Below are 27,135 nucleotides of genomic sequence, written 5' to 3' on the forward strand. Positions count from 1 at the left end.
TTTTGCCATTTTCATTATAAGAAGAGCAGATGGATTTTTATTCATGCAGTGTGATTTGCAGGGGGTGGGGTGGGGGGGTTCTGTTATATCTTTTTTTTTTTTTAAGAATTTTTTTCTTTTGTTTTTTTAGATTTTTTTATTTATTGATTTTACAGAGAGAAGAGAGGAGAGAAGGGGAAATTGGAGCAAGAATTATCAACTCATAGTTGCTTCACTTTAGTTGTTCATTGTTTTTCATATGTGCCTTGACCGGGCAAGCCCAGGGTTTTGAACTGGTGACCTCAGCATTCCAGGGAGATGCTTTATTTACTGCGCCACTACAGGCCAGATTCTGTTATATTTATTTTACTTTTCAAAATAAATTGATGAAGTTGGAAATGAGAATGTTTTCTGCATTGTTCTCTAACTGTAGGTTTGGAAACATTCGAATTGTTTTTGCTTCACAGCTTTAGTGTGAGTGTAAAGAAATATAAATTGGTTATCTGAATAATGTAGATAGTGTTTTTCATTAAATTGTACAAATTGTCTTCTTGTCGTTTGTTCCATTTAACTGGATACCTAACATTTGCTCCTTCATTTTATTTGACTTTGTAAGATTCTGATCTACATTGAACATGAGGAATAGTATTCTTATGATTTATTAATGTATACAGTGAGCATTTGGAAATTCACAGTTATATTTTATCTTGTTTTGATTTCGAACTTTGGGAACTTTATAGCAAAGAAGAGCATCCATTATATTGACTTATTTTTTTGAGAGAGAGAGAGAGACAGGCAGGCAGGCAGACATGAAAGGAGAGAGATGAGAAGCCTAAAGTCATAGTTGCATCACTTTAGTTGTTCATTTATTGCTTTTCATACATGGCTTGATGGGTGGGAGGAGGGTGCTCAAGCTTTGCCAGTGACCCCTTGCTCAAGCCAGCGACCATGGGGTCATGTTGAAGAGCCTGTGCTTAACCCATTGACCTCGAGATCTTGAACCTGTGGCCTTAGCATCCCATGTTGATGCTCTATCCACTGTAGCTCCACTGGGTAAGCTCTATTGACTTTTTTGTGGCCTCTAAATGTTGTTTTCTAGTCATGATGAATACTTACTATTCTTGTGGGAGAAGACATTTTCTTGGAATGGAACTAATTCATAAAAGCATTAGTAGTAGGGTAATAAAATGTGTTAGGAATTACTCTTTATGTTTAGGTGTTTTGTTTTGAGTTTTAATGTTCTTTTAATTTATATTAGGAAGACATTCCATGATTGAGTTTAATACTCAGAACTCATCAAGTAAATAATGGTGTAAAATATAAAATTACAAATACAAATGTAAAATGGTAAATTTTAAATACAGGATGGTGTGCCCAACCAGGTGGTGGTGCAGTGGCTAGAGCATCAGCCTGGGATATTGAGGACCCAGATTCGAAATCTCAAGGTTCGCTGGCTTGAGTGCAGGCACAACAGCTTGAACGTGGGGTCGTCAGCTTGAGCGTTGGATCAGAGATATGGTCCTATGGTTGCTGGTTTGAAACCCAAGGTTGCTGGCTTGAGCAAGGGGTCACAAGCTTGGCTCTAGGCCCCTGGTCAAAGCTTGCATGAGAAGTAATCAGTGAACATCTAAAGTGACGCAACTACGAGTTGATGTTTCTCATCTCTCTTGCTTCCTGTCTGTTTGTCTCTCTTTCTGTTTCTTGCTAAAAATAAATAAATAAATACAGGGTAGTGTGGAATAGAACTGAGGTGGTAAGTCTCTGAGCACATATACCTTCTCTTTCTCCTCCCACTTCAGACAGAGCTGTATCTGTATCTACTTTATGTACTGGAAGTCTCTGGGTAACTTTTTTTAAGGAGTCAGTGGTAGTTATGAGTCTTTTGGAACCATTTTCTTTTTTTAACCAGAGCCTTTCTCTATAAAGTTTCTATTGAAACCCCATCCCCCTTTATTTATTTATTTATTTTGTATTTTTCTGAAGCTGGAAACGGGGAGAGACAGTCAGACAGACTCCCGCATGTGCCCGACCGGGATCCACCCGGCACGCCCACCCAGGGGGCGACGCTCTGCCCACCAGGGGGCAATGCTCTGCCCCTCCGGGGCGTTGCTCTGTTGCAACCAGAGCCACTCTAGCGCCTGGGGCAGAGGCGAAGGAGCCATCCCCAATGGCTCCAATGGAGCCTCGCTGCGGGAGGGGAAGAGAGAGACAGAGAGGAAGGAGAGGGGGAGGTGTGGAGAAGCAGATGGGCGCCTCTCCTGTGTGCCCTGGCCGGGAATCGAACCCGGGACTTCCACACGCCAGGCCGATGCTCTACCACTGAGCCAACTGGCCAGGGCATCCCCCTTTATTTTTAAAATATTTTATTTATTGGTTTTAGAGGAGAGAGAGAAGGAGGGAGGAGCGAGAAAAATCAACTTCTAATAGTTGCTTCTTCTCATACGTGTCTCTACTGGGCAAGGCAGAAATTTCAACCTGGTGATCTCAGCATTCCAGTTCGACACTTTATCCACTGAGCCACTACAGGTCAAATTCTGTTGATCCCTTTACTCTTATCATACTGTTCTTTTAATTATTAAAAAAAAACAACAACCAGAATTATGTATCTATGACAGTAGACCATTCAGCTTTTAGCATATATTGTGAAACGTTTATTTTATGTTGCATTTTACTTATTTGTAGTGTTATGAAGCTGGTCACTTGGAGAATAACATTACAGAATCATGTGCTGCATCTCATTCTAAAGTCTTTGGTGGTGGTGAGTATTTTTGAGATTTAAAAAATGTAATGCAAAAAAGAATGTGAAGCACTATATAAGTTAACTAAAAAAGTTGTTTTGTATGTAAGCAAGACCAGTGAGGTTGCATTTTCTAAGATTTGTTTGCCCAAAATATGTGTACAAAAACTGTGCATGATACTACAAAATTATATCATTTTCGCTTTATTTAAAAATAGTTGAATTAGGACTATATTAGCATAAGGAAATGTTAGGAACAGTAGAGAAAAATCAGCTTTTTTGTGTGTGACAGAGAGGGACAGATAGGGATAGACAGAGGGTAAGGAAGAGAGATGAGAAGCATCAGTTCTTCATTGCAGCACCTTAATTGTTCACTGATTGCTTTCTTATACATGCCTTGACTGGGGGGCTACTGCAAAGCGAGTGACCCCTTGCTTAAGCCAGTGACCATGGGGTCATATCTGATCCCACGTTCAAGCCGGCGACCCTGCACTCAAGCCGGCAACCTCAGGATTTCGAACCTGGGTCCTCTGCATCCTAATTTGTCGCTCTATCCACTGAGCCGCTGCCTGGTCAGGCAAAAAATTAGCTTCTTAATTTTCTTTTCCTATAATTTTTCGGACTGCATCATTGCCATCTAGGTTTTACTCAATTTTTGTTTCTATAGAACAGAAAATATGAATATGAGTTGAGAGGGAAATTACAGATTATCTAATCCAGTCTTTGACAAATAGTTTTTTTAGTTTCTTTTATCACATATAAGACCTTCAATCAGTGAGCATATGCTTGAAAAAGAGAGTTTACATTTGAGCCTAGTCCATTGTGGTTGCTTCTTAAAGGCTTGGAAATCTTTTAGATTAAATTGGAATCTGACTCTTGCAACTCCTCTTGGTGATTTTGACTCAACTCACAGGCAGAATGGGCAGCCCTTCATTCATTAATGAATATAATTATCATAGGTCCTTACTGCTGATCCATCTAAAGCATTATAGAGAGTTAGGATATATCCTTATTACCTCTATTTTATAGACAAAACATAACCATGGAAGAGGTGGCTATGTTGGGGAACTAAATCCAGACTTGACCAAATTAATTGCCACACCACTGTCTTGTTATCCACCCCAGATTTTCTCCATGCTAATTTTTTGAAACACTTTGATATTTATCTGCCAATGATATTTATTGATTACTATCATTCCTGAGATATCAGCTCATATTTGAGCCCACGGCATCAGATGTGGCCTTCCTGCAAAGGGTATCATGGGATTTAAGACCTTCATGTGATATATGTAGCAATATGTTAGATTATTTTGACCTTGTGCATAATTGTAATTCCTTAGGTTTATCAGTTTACTTGCTTTTTTAAAAAAAGAATTGCTGATAAAATAATATCAGCTCTTTCCTATACTTTTAAACCTTAGGGGTGTTTTTGTGCTTGTGTTTTTTTAACCTATAACCTGAACTTGATATATTTTAGCTTATGAGAATTGTTATTATTCTGTCATTATATTAACTCTTCCTTTAACCTTAGGCTATCAGTAACTTTTCCCCCCTCCTTTTTCCAAGTGAGAAGAGGAGAAATAGAGGAGAGATAGACTCCCTCATGCATCCCGACTGGGATCTACCCAACAACCCCCATCTGGGCCTGATGCTCTGCCCATCTTGGGCCAGGCTGGCAACTGAGCTATTTTTAGTGCCTGAGGTAGAGGCTCCACAGAGCCATTCTCTGTGCCTGGGGTCAGTGCACTCAAACCAGTCGAGCCATGGCTGCAGAAGGCGAAGAGAGAAAGAGAAGGGGGAGGGAGAGGGGTGAAGAAGCAGATGGTCACTTTTTTTGTTTGCCCTGACTGGGAATGGAACCAGGGACACATCTACGTGCTGGGCCAACACTCTACCACTGAGCAAACTGACCAGGACTATTAGTAGCTTTTTTTTTTCTATTCAATTTTTTTTAAATTTAATTTTTTTTTTTTTGGCAGAGACAGAGGGACAGATAGGGACAGACAGACAGGAAGGGAGAGAGATGAGAAACATCAATTGTTCATTGCAGTTCCTTTGTTGTTTATTGATTGATATCTCATATGTGCCTTGACCACCGGGGCTACAGCAGACCGAGTGACCCCTTGCTCGAGCCAGTGACCTTGGGCTCAAGCTGGTGAGTCTTGCTCAAACCAGATGAGCCCACGCTCAAGCTGGCGACCTCGGGGTCTCGAACCTGGGTCCTCCACATCCCAGTCTGACGCTCTATCCACTGCGCCATCGGCTGGTCAGACCTATTAGTAGCTTTGATAGCAGAACTTCTTCATCTCCATTAGACATTCCACAAGAGCAGTAAGGCAGTTTTCTAAAATCCAGCCTTTATGTTGATATCTAGTCTTATTATCTTGGAACATTTTATGAAATATCTTTTTAGAGTCCTCTTGCTGTTTCTATAACAAAGATTGAAATATGTATAATAGACTATGAGAAACTGGAATTTCATTGTATATGTATATGCCAGATTAGACCATGCATTCACTTCATATTGTTGGATTATAGTATCACTTTATGAATACCATTAAATGTATCAGAGGAGGTCTTTTTACTATTCCTGTAAGCCAGATTTTATATATTTCAACTTTTCATCTTAATCCTTAAAATGTACAGTGATGTAATTTTACTGTCTTTAGTTTTGGAGGCTAGGTTTTAGTATTTTTGTCTGACTAGTAAGTGCATTTTCTCCCCATTTATAAGGTATTAAAGTCCTTTGAGGAGCCATGTAGAACCAGCTATTTTCAACTGGTGTGAAAGAATTTTTTAAGCATGCAGTAACAGGGCTGAGTAGCTAAAAAAATAAAACAAAAAACCAACAAAAACACAAAATATGCAATACTGGTTCATTTAGTCCGGGATACTGACCTTATCCCCCTTAGTTTGGATTGTCAGATACAAGGAGTGATGATACCCATCCATTGTGAATGAATCAAAATTATACCTCTTTATTTTGTTTTTCGGTCACAAAATTTTACATTTTTTGGTGTACCACAGAATTTTAGTAATTGGTTTATATGTGTCATGGATGAAAAAGGTTGAAAATCACTGATGTAGAAAGAAATTTCTCTAGTAACCTACCTGTAAATTTATTATTTAATCTGTGTGAGACAGAATTTATACATATGTAGCTAATTCCCTAATTACTTATATCATCATAGGTAAGTCTTTTTTCTTCTTTGCCCACTTTCCTTAACTACAAAGTTGGAGAATTAAACGGGTTTTAAGGTTAGTTTTTACTCTAACATTCTGTAATTCTATGAGGTTTTTTTAGTTGTGGATAGGAGTTCTTGGACATTTTATGAAATGTATTATTCGCTAGCAGGTGACACCTGTTTTCCTGTCATAGGCACTACTAGGATATTTGATAAACCAAGGAGGCGAAAACGACAAAGGCATGTTACTACAACTAAGGTGCATTGTAAAAGATTGAAAAATGAAGACTCATCAAGAGAAGCTGCAGGCTCAGAGGTATTACTCAGTTCCTAATCTTTTGACCTTCCAAAGTGAAGCTACTTTTCACAGTAGAGGCCACATCCCTCTTTCCCTTGAGTTTACTTAAAGAGTAGTAGTCTACTGAAGTGACTAATGGCTATAAGGAATCCGGGACCAAAAGGATAGCCTGATCCTAGTAATAATCAGTAAAGGCACATAATGGTATCTAAGGGTATGACCTTTTTATAAGATCACATCCTATGCACTAGGTATCAGATGAAATTTCATATTCCATCAGGAAGGTAAACTTTTTTTAAAAACCAAAAAGCACAATATCAATTAACCATAGGGTCCAGATGAACTTGAATATTGCCCTTTTAAAAAGCTGAGACTGCTACAGTTAGGGGGAGCATTGATTTGCCTATTTCTTGAGACCATCAACTGCTTAATTTTAGAATATGTGTAAGCATCAGGTTTTAGGAATTAGATTTAAAACTATTTCCTATAGAGCATCAGTGTGGTCATTGGTGCTGTGTCGGGCTTTTATAACTCAGTTTACAAGAAGATTAGAACAAGTCAGGTCAGCATCACTTATGATAAAGAGTATTTCTTTCCAGGACAATTTGAATAGAATGCCCAAGAGGGGCATTATTTAGGAAACACTGATCTTGGAAGGACAACTAAGTAATCAAATAAACTTAAGAATGTTTTCTCTTTCTTAGTGAAACCTTAAAATGGAACAGCTCAGAAAGTTCCAGTGGAACAGCCTCAGAGCAGTTAGTGGCAGGGCATGAGGCGCCCACTACCCGCCCAATCACAGCAGGGTTAGAACTAACATTGCATGCAGTCCGCCCGCGTGATTGGCTGAACATCTGTAAGTGCTTAATGGTTAGACAAATAGCAGCCCAGAGGGAGGGGGTCAGATGGAGGAGTCATCATTAATGCAGATTTGGGACATTATTTTTTTTCTGCAAGGGAGAACTGATGACACACAGGATGGCTGCAAGCCCCAAGGAGACTATTGATGAGGGTATAGAAAACGACCATGGGATGCCTGCGTCAAAAAAACTCCAGGGTGAACGAGGTGGAGGAGCTGCACTCAAGGAGAATGTTTGTCAGGTAGAAAATGTTGCCACTTGCCTTGTTATTGCATGCTTATCTTTTAAGAGAAGCCCTTCCCATTTCTTAGTGGCCCAGTCATGATTAGAATAATGATTTTATTGGATGGTTCTAGTGGAGTCACTTCTCTTTGAGGACTTACCTCTTTTCCTGCCCCACAAAAAAAGGAAGAAAGAGAAGTATTTAGTGTTGGTGCACCACTTGCCCTTGTTGCGCATGAGAAGATGTACTTAAGCAGGTCGGAGATGGGGGAGGTAAATCTGTGGTTGCCCACTCAAAGATCATTTTCCTCTGCTTCTCAGGGGGTGAGAATCTTTGGCTTTCTAAGGACTTTTCAAGGGTAAATTTTGCTGTGAGTTTTAGTTTAGTTTAGGTTTGGGTTTTTTTTTGGCTTTAAAGTAGTAACTTCAAAAGCATGGTAATGGATTTATGGTGGGCCCTTGTCTGTGGGCCTCTCATAGTATACCCATGCCAGAGTAAACTACAGCCTTGAATCATTGCCTGGCCGCCTTACCTGTGGGCTGTGAGCACTGAAGGGGGTTGTACAGTGTGAAACAAAGACTTGACTAAATTCTGTTGTGGTCCCTAATCATAATTATCTTACCTTTTATATTTAGGCAGAGCTATATAGCTCTCCAGCTTTAGCCATTCTTTTGTAATTAGAAAGCAGTATAGTATAGTAATTGACAGTTGGGGTTTAGAAGTAGACTGGCACGGTTCATCATGCTTTCCCATTTTTGAGCTGTTATGATGTTGAGCTATAACATAACCTATCCAGGCTTTGGTTTTCCTTTTATATAAAATGGGCATAATAATAATTACTTCAAAGGGTTGCAAGGGTTATGTAAGATAATTCAAGCAATCAATAAAAATTAGCCATGGGTTAGTCATGAGAATTTTCCTTTTAGAAGTGCTTGTTTAATATATACTCTTTTGATGACTCCTTATTCCTTTTTGGAGCAGCCTCTTAGAAGTTTAGACAGATGGGTTCTTGATATAACGACATGGAAGTGGTAAATGAAGTTGCCTTTGACACAACTATTACCAAAATTTATGATCCAGAAAAAGCAAGTCACTTAGATTGGAAGGGCTTTCAATAAGAAGAGAGTATTCTTCCCTGGCTAGATACCTTGATTGGTTAGAGCAGGGGTAGTCAACCTTTTTATACCTACTGCCCACTTTTGTATCTCTGTTAGTAGTAAAATTTTCTAACTGCCCACTGTTTCCACAGTAATGGTGATTTATAAAGCAGGGAAGTAACTTTACTTGATAAAATTTATAAAACAGAGTTACAGCAAGGTAAAGCATATAACAATAATTACTTACCAAGTACTTTATGTCGGATTTTCGATACATTTGGCAGAATAAATCTTTATAAAACAATTTACTATAGTTAAATCTATCTTTTTATTTATACTTTGGTTGCTCCACTACCGCCCACCATGAAAGCTGGAACGCCCAACTAGTGGGCAGTAGGGACCAGGTTGACTACCACTGGGTTAGAGCCTTGTTCTGAAGCCCAGAGGTTGCTGGTTCAGGCTCTAGTCAGGACACATACAGGAACAGACATTCCTATCTCTCTCTTTCTCTTTCCCTTCCCCTTCCTCTCACTCTAACATCAATAAAAATAAACATTTTTTAAAAATTATATATAATAAAGTAGTAACTTTAAGGGACCTACCATCCCTACCATCTATATAACTTTAGAGACTCTACTGCATGTATTTTTTGAATTAATAAACATTTATACAGTATTTACTATGTCTTAAACATTGTTCCAGTCACTATAAATATTATATCATATTTATTATAAAAATTCTATAAGGTAGTTTATCATTATTATCCTAAATTTATAAATGTGAAAAAAGGCACAGAGATGTTAAATAGTGAAGCCAGGATATAAATCAAGGCAATCTGGGTTTAGAGTCTTAACCAAACCACCATGTTGTATTGCCTCTCTACTTTATGGTTAAAGAGCTTTTACTCGACTTGGGATTGAAGTCAATTAAATGGATGCTTTGGTCACCTTCTCTTTCTATGGTCTTGATATACCTTTGTAAAGTCTTTTCTTTTTCTTTTTCTTTTTTTTTAATTTTTAAAATTATCTTTGTTTGTTTGTTTTTTACAGACGGAGAATCAGAGAGAGGGATAGATAGGGACAGACAGACAGGAACGGAGAGATGAGAAGCATCAATCATTAGTTTCCTGTTGCGTATTGCGACACCTTAGTTGCTCATCGATTGCTTTCTCATATGTGCCTTGACCGTGGGGCTACAGCAGACTGAGTAACCCCTTGCTTGAGCCAGCGACCTTGGGTCCAAGCTGGTGAGCTTTGCTCAAACCAGATGAGCCTGCGCTCACGCTGGCAACCTCGGGGTCTCGAACCTGGGTCCTTCGCACCCCAGTCTGATGCTCTATCCACTTCGCCACCGCCTGGTCAGGCTAAAATTATCTTTTAGGGAGAGAGAAACATCGATTTTTTTGTTCTACTTATTTATGCATTAATTGGTTGATTCTTGTATGTGTCTGTACTGGGGATTGAACCAACAACCTTGGTGTATCAGGAGAAAGCTTTGACTGACTGAGATACCTGGCCAGAATTTATCTTTGTAAATTCTTAAAAACTGGCATATAAAAAATTGAAGTGGGCCCTGTCCAGTTGGCACACAGGAGAAACGACCATGTGCTTTTCCATCCCTCTCCGCTTCTCTCTCTATCTCTCTCTCCCTCTCTTCCTCCCCTCCCACTCCCCCATTCCCCACGTCTTCACCTCTCTGTCTCCCTCCTCTTGCAGCCATGGCTTGATTGGAGTGAGTTGTTCCTGGGCACTGAGAATGGCTCCATGGCCTCTGCCTCAGGTGCTAAGAAAAGCTCAGTTGCAACTGTGGCCCAAGATGGGCAGAGCATCAGCCCCTAATGGGCTTGCTGAGTGAATCTCTGTCAGGGCACATGTGGGAGTCTGTCTTTCTGCCTTGCTGTCTCTCACTGAATTTAAAAAAAAAGAAAGGAGGATATTAGTTTGTTTTATTCTTAATTGAAACAGCTAAACCAGGCGTCCTCAAACTTTTTATAAAAACCCAAAAGCCCACTTTTGCCGTGCTTGTCAACCCGGTCCCTCCTGCCCACTAGTGGGCGTTCCAGCTTTCATGGTGGGCCAATCCTGGCACCTTTTGGTTGCTCTGCTGAACCGCCCAGTGGGCAAGAGGGACCAGGTTGACCCGCATTGCAAAAGTGGGTGGTTTTTATAAAAAGTTTGATGATGCCTGAGCTAAACAATAAATCCAGACATAGAATATAATTATGGCCAATATAATTTTAACTCAGTTTCTTTGTTCATTTTCACTATTATACACTATGCTTGTGTGTGAATATGTGTACATTTTGATCAAAGAAGGTGGATCATATTTAAATCAGATCCCAAATACAGTGTTAGTCCTCATAGACTGTTAATGCCCACAAATATTATTAGCAAAAATTTATTAAATTATGGTCACTCAGTGGTCCTGGTTTTTAGATCAGTCATTGTTTAAATCTGTTTTCTGTGTATAATTTATCAATAGTGCCTCTTTTCACTCTTAAGTGTCCTATTTTGAAAGATGAATTACAAACTGACCAGGCTGTGGCGCAGTGGATAGAGCGTCAGACTGGGAGGCGGAGGACCCAGGTTCAAGACCCCAAGGTCTCCAGCTTGAGCGCGGGCTCATCTAGTTTGAGCAAAGCTCACCAGCTTGGACCCAAGGTTGCTGGCTTGAGCAAAGGGTTACTCAGGCTGCTGTAGCCCCACAGTCAAGGCACATCTGAGAAAGCAATCAATGAACAACTAAAGTGCCACAACAACAACAACAAAAACTGATAATTTATGCTTCTCATCTCTCTGCGTTCCTGTCTGTCTGTCTCTATCTATTCCTCTCTCTGACTCTCGCTCTGTCTCTGTTTTTTTTTTTTTAAAGAAAAGATGAATTACAAATATAGGGTTATACTATACATTTGATTAATTTGAAATATATATTTGGCCCTGGTTGGGTTGCTCAGTGGTAGAGCATCGACCTGATGTGTGGAAATCCCGGGTTTATTTTGCAGTTAGGGCACACAGGAAAGGCACCATCTGCTTCTCCACCTCTCCACCTCTCCCCCTCCACGTTCTCCTTCCACAGCCGTGGCTTGATTGATTCGAGTACATTGGCCCCCCGGGCACTGAGAATGGCTTAATGGAGCCTCTGCCTTGGACACTAAAAATAGCTCGGTTGCTAGCTGCCCCAGATGAGTAGAGCATCGGTCCCAGACAGGTGTTGCCAGATGGATCCAAGTCGGGGTGCATGCAGGAACGAGTCTTATCTTGCTATCTCCCTTCCTCTTACTATAAAAAAAGATAAGAAAAATATATTCTTCGATATATACTGTAATTGAAGTTTTTCTGTTTCAGTGATGAGGTGAATTTGTTTGTTATACACTGATGCTAATGTCACTGGCACTCTGAATATACAAAACAAAATATTTAGGTGTATGCCAGTTTTTATGTGTGAATAGTGGATATGGTAGAGCCAAACATATGATACTAGTTCAGACTTCAGGTTGACTAAGATCTTGGGGTCCCCTCTTAATTTCTGGCTGCCTATGGCCTTTTCCCCCAAAGTTCTATTAACTTGCTTATTTGATGTTAAGTGGCCAAGACCTGCTCTATTTTGGGGGTTCCTGAAGATATTAGATTTATTTAGCCTTTTTTTTCCTTCCTTTCTTATCTTGCAGAATAAGTATAAGCCTTTCCCTTCCTCCTACCTTCCTCCCTCCTATCCCTCCCTTCCCCTTCCCCTTCCCCTTCCCCTTCCCCTTCCCCTTCCTTCCTTTTTTTGCTAATCACTGTGGGGAAACAAATCAGGATGTTAAAGGGGTAGAAAACATGATGGGAATATGGGAAATTGCAGAGTTTTTATAAATCTTAACAATGTTTTCAAAGTGATAGATCTAGATCCTTATTTCCTAAGACCCTATTTTAAGTGACAGCCTGTCTTAGATGAGATCATCTGAGAAAGATGATCTCTCTGAGATAGTTCATATCTCAAGGGTTGTTCAGACCTTGATGGAAGCCTTTTCGGACAGTTATGACCCAGGTCCAGCTAGCTAGAATCTCTCACTTGAATTATTTCAGTAATTTTCTTGGTTGTCTCTTTGCTTCTATTCTTATCTTTCTACTCTTAAACTCATTTTCCATGTACTGGTCACAGGAATCTGTTTTGAAATGAATACCTGATTTTTAGCTTTCTCTTGGTACAGCTCTCTAATGGAACACCTAAAATCTGAAACTCTACCATAGTCTTTAAGGTCACATAATCAGACCTTTGCTTCTTTTGTTCCTCATCTTCTACCACTTAGAACTATTGTTCATTTTCAGCCAGTGACACTGCCTTTCTTTGTGATTCTCAGACATGCCTTGGTTTTTCTTAACTGGGGACTTTATGTACTTGCTACCATCCTGGTCCTTCCTTCACATCATATGCCTGACTTGTCATTCACAGCTAGTCTGAGAGGCCATTCCTAATCACTCAGTCCAAAGTATCTGTTTGAATTCTCTACCTAATGCTTGTCATTGTCTGTTACCTTTTCTGCCTAAGTTTATACTTGTATTTTCTGTCCTTATTATAAGAACCATGAGATCCAGGGACCTTGTGCTATCTGGCATAGAGGAAGTAGTCATTAAATTTTGTTTGACTGTTTGGTGGGATTTCTTGGTTCTGGCAAAGGTGCTCGTTAATCTTTGCCTTCATGACGGCCTTCTGCTTGGATTTTTTTTTTTTTTTAAGATAGGAGAGGGAGAGAAAGAGAGACAGAGAGAGAAGGTGGGGAGGAGCTGGAAAGCATCAACTCCCATATGTGCCTTGACCAGGCAAGCCCAGGGTTTTGAACCGGCGACCTCAGCATTTCCAGGTCGACGCTTTATCCACTGCGCCACCACAGGTCAGGCTCTGCTTGGAATTTTTAAAAACCTTTTTCTATAGACAGATCTGTTTTCTTTCTCTTAACAGAACTGTGAGAAACTGGGTGAGCTGCTGTTATGTGAGGCTCAGTGCTGTGGGGCTTTCCACCTGGAGTGCCTTGGATTAACTGAGATGCCCAGAGGAAAATTTATCTGCAATGAATGTCGCACAGGTAAAGTTAGATACAGAGGGGTCTTCTTTTGAGTTTTAAGTTTTTCATTTCTAGGAGACACTATTTCGCTGCAATACTATGTCTGGTGCTACAGACATAGAAATTGGTATTGTATGATTTTTGCCCTCAAAAGAGCTTCCAAATGAATAATGAATGTATAGTACAGCATAGTGTAGTGCAAAGGTGTTTCAATGCATTCATTGAAAGTACATTGTGGACAAAGATGAGCCACTGCCACAGAGGCAGATTATCTGGATTTGGCTTTAAGAGAGAAATAGAAATTGGTATGGATACAGGAAGAACAGAAAGTCCAGTAATGAAACTAGCGAATAGTTGGAAAATAAGAAGCATAGATTAGTGCTTTTAGATTTTTAAATATTTTAGGGAAGAGGTACTGGTTAGTGAAAAGGAAGGCTGCTGGGTTACTGGTGATGGTTTATGTTTCTTGAGTGGTGATTATATAAGCATGCTCACTTCATGATTACTCATGAATAATAAATACAGTTAGGTTGTTTATGCTTTTCTTCATACGTTAATAAAATTGTTTACCAAAAAGAACTTTGAGAGAGTTATAATATACAGATTGGGTCAGAAAGTAGAAATAGTCAGATGAGACCAGCCTGTGAAGTACTTCCCAAATTGTGCTAAGGAGATTGCTCGTTTTTTAGCATTATGTGCGAATGACTGCGGCATTTAAGTCATGAAGAAATGAGGGCTGAGTCTTATAAGTAATTAAAACCATCAGTGTGGGTGATGCTGCCCAAAGAGAAAGCATCTGTAGAGTGAAAAGAATGCCAGTGACAGTACATAGGGATATCCCCTTTAAAGGGGCTACTGGAGGGTAAGGAGGATCTAGCCAAAGAATGTCTGTGAAGCCATGGGAGTGAGATGTCATAAATAGGAGCAGATATGGGAAAGATAAAATCAAGGAGGTTCTGGATTGAATAGAGACTGTTTTTGACAGAGAGAAATAAAATGGTTGATTTTTTACTGAAGAGTGCCACATTAAATCAGGGTGAAGATGAATGGGTAGCAGTAGACACTATTTCTTATAGAAGTTTCAACAGAAAAGAGAGCGAGCAGTAACTGAAGGGAGGATATTATAGGGTCAAGAGGAAGAACATCCTGAGTGTTTATAGGATGAAAGCTAAGAACTATGTAGGAAAATAAATATCTTTACTAGGAGAGTGAATAATTGGCAGAATACTGTCACGGACAGGAGGCGATAAAAGATGAAAAGGTAAAATGGGAATGTACCATGGAGTTGTGAAGTAGAAGGAAGTTGAAGCAGTCTTTTCTTTGGCTTGGTAAGAATGATGGGAAAAGGTGTTTCTAGCTGGAAAGGAACAGTATAGGTTTAGAGGTCCTATGGGAAATGAGACAGGTGTTAACTGGTGTCTGTGAATAGATAGCCATGTCAGATTGAGTTAATTTTTCTGCTGCTACCTTTAACAATATAGGAACAGAAGCTGGAGGACAAGATAGTTGTTGTTTTTTTATTTTATTTATTGATTTTACAGAGAGGGGAGGGTAGGTAGTGAGAAGTATCTACTCATAGTTGCTTCACTTTTGTTCTTCATTGATTGTTCTCTGTGCCTTGACCAGACAAGCCTGGGGTTTTGAACTGGTGAACTTAGCATTCCAGGCAACATTCTCCACTGTGCCAGGCAGTTGTGGGGTTATTTTCCTAATGTTAGAAAGATACTGCCTTTTGTGCTATTGATCCAGTTTTGCTAATTATCTTTGTTATAATTTGATACTCTCTAAGCAGGTTATCTAAGGCAAAGCTATTTTTTAATTGAGTTTATTAAAGTATAATTTACCTATTATAAAATGTTCTCATTTGTTTGGATAGGTGTTTTTTGTTTTTTTGTATTTTTCTGAAGCTGGAAATGGGGAGAGACAGTCAGACAGACTCCCGCATGCGCCCGACCGGGATCCACCCGGCACGCCCACCAGGGGCACGCTCTGCCCACCAGGGGGTGATGCTCTGCCCCTCCGGGGCATCGCTCTGCCATGACCAGAGCCACTCTAGTGCCTGGGGCAGAGGCCAAGGAGCCATCCCCAGCGCCCGGGCCATCTTTGCTCCAATGGAGCCTTGGCTGCGGGAGGGGAAGAGAGAGACAGAGAGGAAGGGGGGGGGGGTGGAGAAGCAAATGGGCGCTTCTCCTATGTGCCCTGGCCGAGAATCGAATTTGGGTCTCCCACACACCAGGCTCTACCACTGAGCCAACCGGCCAGGGCTGGATAGGTTTTGATAAAATTCATACACCCATGTAACCACAACCACAGGGAAAATTAGAACATTTTCATCACTCCCGAAAGTTCCCAGTTAACCCTTAAACATCTCATCCACCTCACTTTTCACCCCCTTCCTCAGTTGAGGCAAACAGTGATCTGCTTTCATATTAGATTTATTCTTTTTTAGTGTTTTATATAAGTGGAATCAAAGTGTATGTAGTTTTTTGTGTGTGTGTTTGGCTTAACATAATATTTGGTGGGGGGTTTTGTTTTTTGTTTTGTTTTTTGAAACTCATTTATGTTGATGTGTGTATCAGTAGTTCATTATGTTTCTTAAAATAAAACAGACTTATCTAGGTATATTGAGGTATAATTGTAGCACAAGAAACTGCACAAAGTGTACAGTTTGATAAGTTTTGGTGTGTGTGTGTACAACTGTACAACTACTGCTGAACATAGTTACTTTTAGATTCAGCAACATTGTTGCAGATATTAACAAGTCATTCCTGTTTATTGTTGAATAGTATTTCATTATATGGATGCACTAATGTTTGTTTATCCATTCATCTATTGATGTACATTTGGGTTCTTCTCTGGTTGGGCTATTAGAAGTAAAGCTCCTGTGAACATTGAGTTCTTTGTATGGATACATTGTCTTAAATAAATCCCAAAGAGTAGATGGCTGCATTATATGTTCGGTATATGTTTACCCTTTCTTCTTTCTTTTGTTTTTTTTAAACAGAGACAGAGAGAGAGTCAGAGAGAGGGACATATAGGGACAGACAGACAGGAAGGGAGAGAGATGAGAAGCATCAATTCTTTATTTTAGCACCTTAGTTGTTCAGTGATTGCTTTCTCATATGTCCTTGACTAGGAGGCTACAGCAGAGCAAGTGACCCCTGCTCAAGCCAGCAACCATGGGGTCATATCTATGAACCCACTCTCAAGCCAGCGACCCCTCGCTTAAGCTGGTGAGCCTGTACTCAAGCTGGTGACCTCGGGGTTTCAAACCTAGTCCTCTGCATCCCAGTCTGACCCTCTATCCACTGCACCACTGCCTGGTCAGGCAGTATATGTTTAACTTTTAAAGAGACATCAAAATTGTTTCCAAAATGTAAAATGGTGCAAACATCAGCAATGTATGAGTTTCTGTTCTTCCATATCTTCAACACTTAGTATTATCGATCTTTTTCATTTTAGCCATTCTGTACAGATGTGTAGTAGTATCTTATTGAGTTTCCTTAATTGTGAGTGTTGTTGTGCGTCTTACATGCTTATTTATTTGCCATTCTCTTTGGTGAAGTGTCTGTTTTAAATCTCCCCCCTCCTTAATTTGGTTGCTTTTTTTTTTTTTTTTTTTTTGTATTTTTCTGAAGTGAGAAAAGCAGGGAGGCATAGAGACAGATTTCCACATCCGCTTGACCAGATCCACCCGGCATGCCTACCAGGGGCTGGTGCTCTGCCCATCTGAGGCTGTTGCTCCATTGCAACCGGAGCCATTCTAGTGCCTGAGGCGGAGGCCATGGAGCCATCCTCAGCGCCCGGACCAACTTTGCTCCAATGGAGCCTTGGCTGCGGGAGGGAAAGAGAAGAGAGAGGAAGGAAAGGGGGAGGGGTGGAGAAGCAGATGGGCACTTCTCCTGTGTGCCCTGGGTGGGAATTCAACCTGGGACTTCTACACGCCAGTCTGACACTCTACCGCTGAGCCAACCAGCCAGGGCTGGTTGCTTATTTTTTTACCTGTTGAGTTTTTGACTAAGCTAACCTGGCAGAGCTGAGTTTTAAGAGTTCTTTATATATATATTCTGGATACAAGTCCCTTATATATACTTTCCATATTTGTCTCTCAACCTGTGGTTTGTTTTATTTATTTAATGGTGTCCTTTAAAGAGCAAAAGCATTTAATTTTGATAAAGTTTAATTTACCAGTTTGTTCTTGTTATGGATTTTACTTTGGTGTCATATCTAAGAGATCTTGCTTAACCTGTTCGTCACAAAGATTTTCTGTTTTCTTCTGAAATTTTTATAGTTTTAGATTTTAGGCCTGCAAAATGTTTTTTTTGTTGTTTTGTTTTTTGGGGTTTTTTGTTGTTTTTTTCAAAGCAATTGACTCAATAAATTTTATTGTTTACTTAATGACAGGCTCTGGACAAAGTGAAGATAGTGGAGACAATGACTTGTTTAACTCCTATGTTTATGTTTTGAATTAGTTTTTATATACAATGTGAGGTAAAGAGAGGTTATTTTTGAGGGTAGGAAATTTTACTTCAGTTTTAATGAAGATGAAACTAAGAATAAAGGAGTTAGGAAACTGCTATGGCCCACCCTGGTTTCCTATACTAAATGACCACACCATATTTATTAATATTAGCTGCCAGTTAGTTACTCGGTATCAGGCAATAGTATGTCTCTTTCCAAATACACATTTAAACTTTTTCCTAAAATTATTATTAGTTGAGTGATCTCACTATTTTTAGATGGGGTAAGTTATTTTAATGAGCTCCCATTTCCAGAAGGTGCCAGAGGCAGGTTTCATGTTTAGGTCTCTCAAGCCTGAGTTCTTTCCTTAGAGTGTATTGTTTCTCAGAGAGAGGTATGTTATTTTTTTCTTTTTTTTTTAATTTTTTTTATTTTATTGCAGAGATTCTTAGACATATACAAAAATAGAACAATGTAAAGGATTCCCAGGTATTCATCACTTAGCTTTAATAGTTATCTTTCTTTTTGAGTCATTTTATCTATGTTAAAAGGTCTAACAGTTACAACTTTTAAAAAATACATATATCCAGTGTGTGGCAAAATTATGTAGTAACTCCAAATGTGTCATCTGCTACCCATCCCATTTTTTAACTTTCCTACTTCTCTCACAGATGTCTTTTTATAGTGTTTTGAATCAAGATCCAAAATAAGATTTCCTGTATTATATTTTTGATATGACTCTTAAATTTCTCTTAATCAACAACACTACTATTTCTACCACCCTATTTTTTAATGTCATTTATTTGTTGAGACAGTGGTCATTTGTCCTATTTAATTTTCCACATTCTAAATTTGGATGATTGCATTCTTGACATGTTCCTTTAACTTGCCTCTCTTTACTCCATATTTTCTGAAAACTTGTAGTTATATCCAGAGACTGGATTAGTTTCAGGTCAGTTTTCTTCTGGCAAGCTGATGTGTACTTCCTATTACTTCATATTCATATCAGCAAGCATGTCTATTATTTTATTTTATTTTATTTTATTTATTTATTTTTTTGAGACAGACAGGGACAGACAGACAGGAATGGAAAGAGATAAGAAGCATCAATCATTAGTTTTTCATTGCGTGTTACAACACCTTAGTTGTTCATTGATTGCTTTCTCATATGTGCCTTGACCGCAGGCCTTCAGCAGACCAAATAACCCTTTGCTGGAGCCAGCAACCTTGGGTTCAAGCTGGTGGGCTTTTTGCTCAAACCAGATGAGCCGGCGCTCAAGCTGGCGACTTTGGGGTCTCGAACCTGGGTCCTCTGCATCCCAGTCCGACACTCTATCCACTGCGCCACTGCCTGGTCAGGCTTATTTTATTTTTTTTTAGCAAAAAAGACAAGGACAGACAGGAAGGGAGAGAGATGAGAAGTATCAACTCTTCGTTGCAGCACTTTAGTTGTTCACTGATTGTTTCTCATATGCCCTTGAGTGGGCATTGTGCTCCAGCCAAGCCAGTGACCTTGGGCTTCAAGCCAGCAACCATGTGGTTGTGTCTGTGATCCTGCCCTCAAGCTGGTGACCATGGGGTTTCGAACCTGGGTCCTCAGCGTTTCAGGCCGACTCCATCCACTATGCCACCACCTGGTCAGGCACAAGCATATACAGTATTTCAAGTCTCCCACTTAATATTGATATTAAGAGTGAGTTAGTCATGTTATCAGCCAGACCAGTCTATTATAAAGTTCCTTACTGTGATACTTTGATTTATAATAAATATGTATTTGGTCTTTGTCTAGTTTCTGGAATTGAGCTCCTAAAATCCTTGGAATTTCCTAAGTGATGAGAGTGATAAAGATGTCCATTGTATGTCTTTTGTTATGTTAATGAGGTGACTTTCAACCCATTTTAGGAGGGTCTGTTTGCCTATAGAACCAACCATGTGACTTTCAGTCCTACCTCCCTAAGGTCAGTTGAGGGGAGAGGGGCTGGAGGTTAAAACAGCCCCAGTCTTGCCTATGTAAAAATCCTCCATCAAAACCCAAGAGGACGTCGGCCTAGCGTGCGGAGGACCCGGGTTCAATTCCCGGCCAGGGCACACAGGAGAAGCGCCCATTTGCTTCTCCACCCCTCCGCCGCGCCTTCCTCTCTGTCTCTCTCTTCCCCTCCCGCAGCCAAGGCTCCATTGGAGTAAAGATGGCCCAGGCGCTGGGGATGGCTCTGTGGCCTCTGCCTCAGGCGCTAGAGTGGCTCTGGTTGCAACATGGCGACGCCCAGGATGGGCAGAGCATCGCCCCCTGGTGGGCGTGCCGGGTGGATCCCGGTCAGGCACATGCTCGGGCACATGCGGGAGTCTGTCTGACTGTCTCTCCCTGTTTCCAGCTTCAGAAAAATGAAAAAAAAAAAAAAAAAAAAAAAACCCAAGAGGAGCCTGACCAGGCTGTGGCACAATGGATAGAGCGTCGGACTGGGATGCGGAGGACCCAGGTTCGAGACCCCGAGGTCGCCAGTGCTCTGCTCTAGCAAATTAATTGAACTCAAGAAGGGGGTTATGGGAACCTCTGATTTATGGTTAGTTGTTCAGAAGTACAGGTGATAACTTGGACTAGGTGATTGGTGTTTGAAGGGGGGTGTGGACATGACGGTCTTGTAGAACTGAGCCCTTAACCAGTGGGATCTGTTTTTATCTCCAGGTACACAGTGTCAGAATCAAGTTGAATTGTAGGACAACCAGCTGGCATTGCAGAATTGCTTGGTGGACCCTAGATCCCCATGGTGGAATTTGGTGCAGAATTATGTACTCACTAAAGTTTCATCATTTTAGCATTGAGTGAATTCTTGAATTGTTATTGATTTATTAATTTTTTTCTCTTTCTCAGGAATCCATACCTGTTTTGTATGTAAACAGAGTGGGGAAGATGTAAAAAGGTGCCTTCTGCCCTTGTGCGGAAAGTTTTACCATGAAGAATGTGTCCAGAAGTACCCACCCACTGTAATGCAGAACAAGGGCTTTCGGTGCTCCCTCCACATCTGTATAACCTGTCACGCTGCTAATCCAGCGAGTGTTTCTGCGTCCAAAGGTAGGGTTTCTCATGTGAACCAATCTAATTGTAAAGTTTCAGTTTCATTGGCAGCGGATGTTTCCAAATGTGATCTGCCATATTTCTTCAGGATCTTTCTAGCTTTTGTCAGAGTACCAGTATTTTATGTGAAAGAGAAAAGCGTGATTGGACTACTTACGTCGCTACCACATTTTATTCTGTGGAGCCCTAATGCTAAGTGTGTGTTTTAAATATTTGTACTTCATGTAAGAATTTAGTTTGAAATAATGTATGTCTTCATCCTCCTACATACTCCATTAGATCAAAGTGTGTACTTCTCCTGTGTGCCCTTTATATATACAGATGTCAGCTGTGATATCATTTAGGTGTACATGTAGGTCAGACTTGAGGTTTTTGTGTTTTGTTTTATTTGTTGGTTGATTGATTTAAATGGAAACTGCTCTCTTGAAAGCATTTTCTGCTTCATAGTTAGGTGGAGAGCTGAGGTTTCCAAAACAATCTGTGGATGTAGAAAGAGTCAAGTTTTCAAATCTGTTCCTACAGGGAAAACAATCATTTCTTTCTGTTCAATAGTAGTGGGTCTCTTACTGATTTTCCTAAAAGCCAGATATTTTGTCTCTACTCTTAAATGCTGTGTGCCCAGAGAGCCCTAACTTTAGCCATAGGGGTTTGAGCAGGAAAATTTAACAGTCTTGATTTTTTTCTGAAATCAGACTGGCAATACCTTTTGTAAGTTGATTTCCATGGCCTCTAGATCTCATCATTCTTAAGTACAATAATTTAACTTGCTTGATCAAAGGTGCAGTTAGCCCTGGCTGGGTTGCTCAATTGGTTAGGACGTTGTCCCACTACACCAAGGTTCCAGGTTTCATTCCTGGTCAGGGCATATATAAGAGTCAACCAGTGGTTGTCATAAATAAGTGGAACAGCAAAAATCAATGTCTGTCTGTTTCTCTCTCTCTCTGGTCAGTAAATAGAAAAATAAAGTCTATTTCAAAACCTTTTAACAACAACAGAAATTTGCCAGTTGGCTCAGCGGAAGAGCGATGACCTGGCTTGTAAAAGTCCTGGCTTCAATTCCCAGTCAGGGCACACAGGAGAGGCAACTATCTGCTTATCCCCCCTTCCCTCAACCCCCTCCCCACCTCCCCCTTCTGTTCCTGTTCTCCCTCTCCCTCTCCCTCTCCCTCTCCCTCCCCTTCCCCCTCCCCCTCCCCCTCCCCCACTCCTCCTCCCCCTCCTGTCTTCCCACAGCCATGGCTCTTTTGATTTTGAGCACATTGGCCCCAGGAGCAGCCCCAGATAGGCAGAACATTGGCCCCAGACTGGGTAGCCAGGTGGATCCCAGTCAGGTGCATGCGGGACTCTGTCTCTATATCTCCCCTACTCAAAAAAAAAAAATTATAGTTTACCAACAGATACCTTCCTGTTTTCAATTTTCATTGTAGGTTATATTTAGGTGGTTTGTGGTTTTTAGTTAGCGAAGTATGTTAGAAGATATACCATATTTCATCTGTAAGGGGTGTAGGGGTTCATTCACATGAAAGGCTTTAAGATCACAGTATCAGGCAACAAAAGCAAGCATTCGTGTTTCTGCCAGCTGGCCTTTTATTCTGCTAGTACACGTCTCAACTTCCCATTTAGTTTGCAGGTAACTCCAGGAGTCAGGGCAGTGGTTGTGTAGGGCTTTCCTTGGCAAGGCAGGCTCACTCACTCACATTTGTGGGATCTGACTCCTTATGCTGAAGTCACGTAGCTCCCACCTGAACTTTTCATAGTTAATTGAATATTTAAGATTACCTGCCCTCATAATACTTCCTTCTATTCGTGACAATTTCTCAGTAGTAGCAAATAAACTTGAATAATTTTTATTTTTTAATATTTAATTTTTGTTTTTCTTTTGTGCCTTCCTGGTTTTCCTGCTTTTTATATTTTTAGGTCGTCTGATGCGCTGTGTTCGCTGCCCCGTAGCATACCATGCCAATGACTTTTGCCTGGCTGCTGGGTCAAAGATCCTTGCATCTAATAGTATCATCTGCCCTAATCACTTTACACCCAGGCGAGGCTGCCGAAATCATGAGCATGTTAATGTTAGCTGGTGTTTTGTATGCTCAGAAGGTAAGATATAACTACTTGATGTATGAATAGTTTCACTGTCTCCCATCCTCTCACTTATAAAAACAAGAGATTAATACAATATTTTAATTGCAACAAAAAACTTTCTTCACATTGCAACTGTAAGAAATATTGATAAGTGGTATCCTGAATTAGTGATAACATAGGAACTTTCAAACTTGATTTTGTTGCCCAGTAGGGAGATAGGGAAAGGTTTTATTTTTATTTTAAATGATGAGTTTGTTTTTTGTTTGAGCAAGAGAGACAGAGAGAGAGGGACAGACAGGAATGGAGAGAGATAAGAAGCATCAGTTCTTCGTTGTAGCACCTTAGTTGTTCTTTGATTGCTTTCTCATATGTGCCTTGACCAAGGGAAGTGGGGGGCTTCATCCAAACCAGTAACCTTGGTCTTCAAACCAGTGACCTTTGAGCTCAAACCATGGGGTCATGTCTATGATCTCATGCTCAAGCCAGTGACTTCAGAGTTTCTAGCCTGGATCCTCAGCATCCCAGACCAACGTTCTATCCACTGCGCCACCACCTAGTCAGGTAAGGTTATTTTTATTAAAATGATAAAAAGGCCTGTTGGTGGCACAGTGGATAGAGCATCGTCTTTGTACCCTAAAGTCCCAGATTTAAAACCTTGAGGTCACTGGCTTGAGTGCAGGCTCATCTAGCTTGAGCGAAGGGTTGTAGATATGATTCCATGATCGCTGGCTTGAGCCCCAAGGTTGCTGGCTTGTTGAAGCACTCCCCACCCACAAGGCACTTTTGAGTAGCAATCAAGGAACAACTATAAAGTGACGCAACTACAAGTTGATACTTATCATCTCTCTCCCATCCTGTCTGTCTGTCTGTCTCTCTCCCTCTCTCTCCTTTCCTTTTCCCTCTCCTCCCTCCCTCAGAAAAAATAAAACTTAAACAGTTTAAGCAATAAAGAAAAAGACAAGAAAATGGAAAGAAAGTCACTCTCAGAAAATGAGGGCTATGGTCAAGTCCAGTTATAACTTCCAGTTATAAGTTCGGGGGATGTAATATACAACATAGTGACTATAGTTAACAATATTGTATATTTGAAAGTTGTTCAGAGAGTGGGTCTTAAAAGTAAATAAATTGTCACTGTGATGTGATTGATGTGTTACCTAATCTTACTGTGGTAATCATTTTACAGTATATACATGTATCAAGTCATTATGTTGTATACTTTAAACTTACACAAAGTCATGGCCCTGGCCAGTTGGCTCAGTGGTAGAGCGTTGGCCTGGCATGCAGAAGTCCCGGGTTCGATTCCCGGCCAGGGCACACAGGAGAAGCGCCCATCTGCTTCTCCACCCCTCCCCTCTCCTTCCTCTCCGTCTCTCTCTTCCCCTCCTGCAACCAAGGCTCCATTAGAGCAAAGTTGGCCCGGGCGCTGAGGATGGCTCCAGGCCTCTGCCTCAGGTGCTAGAATGGCTCTGGTTGCAACAGAGCAACGCCCCAGATGGGCAGAGCATCGCCCCCTGGTGGGCATGCCGGGTGAATCCCAGTTGGGCACGTGTGGGAGTCTGACTGCCTCCCCATTTCTAACTTCAGAAAAATACAAAAAAAAAAAATTAGTGGTAGATAAAACTGGCATCTTAGCACAAGTCAAGGTGGTGGCTCTAATAAGATTATAAAAATAAAAAAACATTCACAGTATTTTTTGTTACCACACACTTGCTGTACAAAACATGGTTTCACATAAGAATGCCTTGATAGAAAGTAAAAATTTATTCATTTTATTAAATCTCAACTTTCAAGTGAATATTGCTTTAATATTTTGTGTAATAATATGGGAAGCACACATAAAGCACCTCTGTTTCATATTGACGGTCTCAGTAAAAGCAGTCATGCGGTTAAGTTGCCAATCTGAACTAGCTTCCTTATTCACGTAGCACCAATTTTAGTTGTATTACAAACTATGGCTCTTCATATTTAGTGTTTGTCACACATTTTCTTGAATATGAATGAAAACAAGCCTGCCAATTAAAGAAAAACAACTCACAGGAACAAACAAAATTTGATCTCTTAAGTGAAAATTAGAATTTTGGAAAATTATCAGCCTGAACATACAGTTTCCTAGTATACTGCTCACAAAAATTAGGGGATAATTTCAAAATGAATATGAAGCGATAAAATATCTCCTAATATTTGTGAGCAGTATATTTCTTTTTCTTTCTTTTTTTTTTGGTATTTTTCTGAAACTGGAAATGGGGAGGCAGTCAGACAGACTCTCGCATGCGCCCGACCAGGATCCACCTGGCATGCCCACCAGGGGGCGATGCTCTGCCCATCTGGGGCGTCACTCGGTAGCGACCAGAGCCATTCTAGCGCCTGGGGCAGATGCCAAGAAACCATCCCCAGCACCCGGGCCATCTTTGCTCCAATGGAGCTTCAGCTGCGGGAGGGGAAGAGAGAGACAGAGAGGAAGGAGAGGGGGAGGGATGGAGAAGCAGATGGGCGCCTCTCCTGTGTGCCCTGGCCGGGAATCGAACCCGGGACTTCCGCACGCCAGGCCAACGCTCTACCACTGAGCCAATCGGCCAGGGCAGCAGTATATTTCTTGATAAAATCATGGCAATGTTAACAAATATGACATTTTAATATTATACAATGAAATAGATCAAGTTTAAGAAGATCTGCCTGGCTCAGCAAACCAATATTTTTCAAATGACCAATGCATGATATTAGAAAACACGTATATAAAGACCAATTCAAAGTGCAAGATGGATCAATGAATTTTAATGTCATAGTACTGAAAGTTTATTGATAAGATTTCAGATTTGACATTGCAAATAAAGTCTACCCTGTGAAGTTTTAGTGTATATACTACCAAAGAAGGAATATGTACAGTTACTGAACAAGTTATTAAGGTACTTCTTTTCCCCACTGTTTATCTGTGAGAGATCAATTTCTGCATGGACCTCATATTGCAAACAACATTGCAACAGATTTGATTTAAAATATTTGTAAAAATGTAAAATCCTGACCTCACTAATTAAAATTGTTTTGGAAAATGCAGGTTTTTATAGTAAAATGTTGTTATTTGTGTTAACATAATAGATTTGTTATTAAACTTGAATTAATAAATATTGGAACATTTTTCTTAATTTAAATTTCTGTTTGGTGTATACTGATGTTTTTAGCCTACAAAAACAAAAGCCTTTGCGATCTTGCTTGTTTTTTGAGTATAAAGTCTTGATGCCAAAATTCTTAGGAACTTCTGATCCCGCTAAGATCCTGCTGTTAGAGCTCAGGAAGAGAATAGTTTTAAGACTTCTTTTTTTTCTTTTTGGCCCATGAATAGGAAAAAAACTGGTTATCCAGATTAGGATAATAATATAGTAATTTGCTAAACAGAAAGGAATCAGTTCCTAGAATTCAGCAATGTTTAATTTTATTTTTTTCTTACCTCTTTCACCAAATTGTTAACTTCTTCACCTTTTGGTTTCCTTTGATGATTCCTGGGATTTTCCCTCTCTGTCTTTCTGCTATACGTACCCTTTTCTGCCAACACAGACCCTTGAGCCTGCTTCCCACTGGTTTACCCAGACTAACCCTGTTTATTTCTTTCCTCATATTTCCACTCAGCTCATACTTCATTAAGTCCTTCCCTGCAAAACCTATGAGCTTGCCACTAATTCTTCTCAGCTCTGATCCTTGGCTTTTTTCATTGGGTATTCTTTTTGTCCAGATGTCTTATAGCTGTCTTTGAAAGCCTAATTCACATGCCTTACTATATGAGAAATATTTCTAGTGTGCCATGAATGCCATTTTATTAGTAAAAGGAAGGTTTCTCTGTTATGGCTGTGTAGTTGGCAGACTGTTCTATTATATTGTGACTCAGCAGATAACTAAGCATAGATAGGAATGTTATAGAGGGTATTAACTTATTTATCACTGTGAAACAAAATTTTTGTTGCATCCACAAAAACACTTGTTCTTAGCTAATTCGAGTGTGCTGATCTCAAATCTGACATTAGTTTTTCTCTGTAAGCTACAGTTTTTTTTGCAATTCAAGAGTTTAGATTTTTATCTTATTGTAAAATTTTCAACATTTAGTTTA

At 40.2% G+C, this 27,135-nt stretch overlaps 1 protein-coding gene and 1 non-coding gene across 8 annotated transcripts in view; both read left to right on the forward strand.

Annotated features, from left to right (window-relative positions):
- Positions 1-27,135, forward strand: part of NSD1 (nuclear receptor binding SET domain protein 1) — a 174,076-nt gene that overhangs the window by 103,000 nt on the left and 43,941 nt on the right. For 3 of the 7 annotated variants that reach the window (XM_066344719.1, XM_066344718.1, XM_066344723.1), the window contains 6 exons: positions 2,662-2,737; positions 6,096-6,217; positions 7,157-7,300; positions 13,321-13,444; positions 20,754-20,954; positions 22,875-23,054. In XM_066344719.1, the coding sequence (XP_066200816.1) occupies positions 2,662-2,737; positions 6,096-6,217; positions 7,157-7,300; positions 13,321-13,444; positions 20,754-20,954; positions 22,875-23,054 (847 nt within the window). Of the gene's footprint in view, positions 1-2,661; positions 2,740-6,094; positions 6,218-6,927; positions 7,056-7,156; positions 7,301-13,320; positions 13,445-20,753; positions 20,955-22,874; positions 23,055-27,135 lie in introns of those variants that run through there. The other 4 variants (XM_066344721.1, XM_066344720.1, XM_066344724.1 and 1 more) reach the window with 2 other exon arrangements.
- On the forward strand, positions 7,714-7,850 carry LOC136377935 (small nucleolar RNA SNORA42/SNORA80 family). Its single transcript, XR_010746538.1, has one exon. It is a non-coding gene; the product is annotated as a small nucleolar RNA SNORA42/SNORA80 family (small nucleolar RNA).

The sequence above is a fragment of the Saccopteryx leptura genome, chromosome 6, assembly GCF_036850995.1.
Source record: "Saccopteryx leptura isolate mSacLep1 chromosome 6, mSacLep1_pri_phased_curated, whole genome shotgun sequence".
Taxonomy (NCBI): domain Eukaryota; kingdom Metazoa; phylum Chordata; class Mammalia; order Chiroptera; family Emballonuridae; genus Saccopteryx; species Saccopteryx leptura.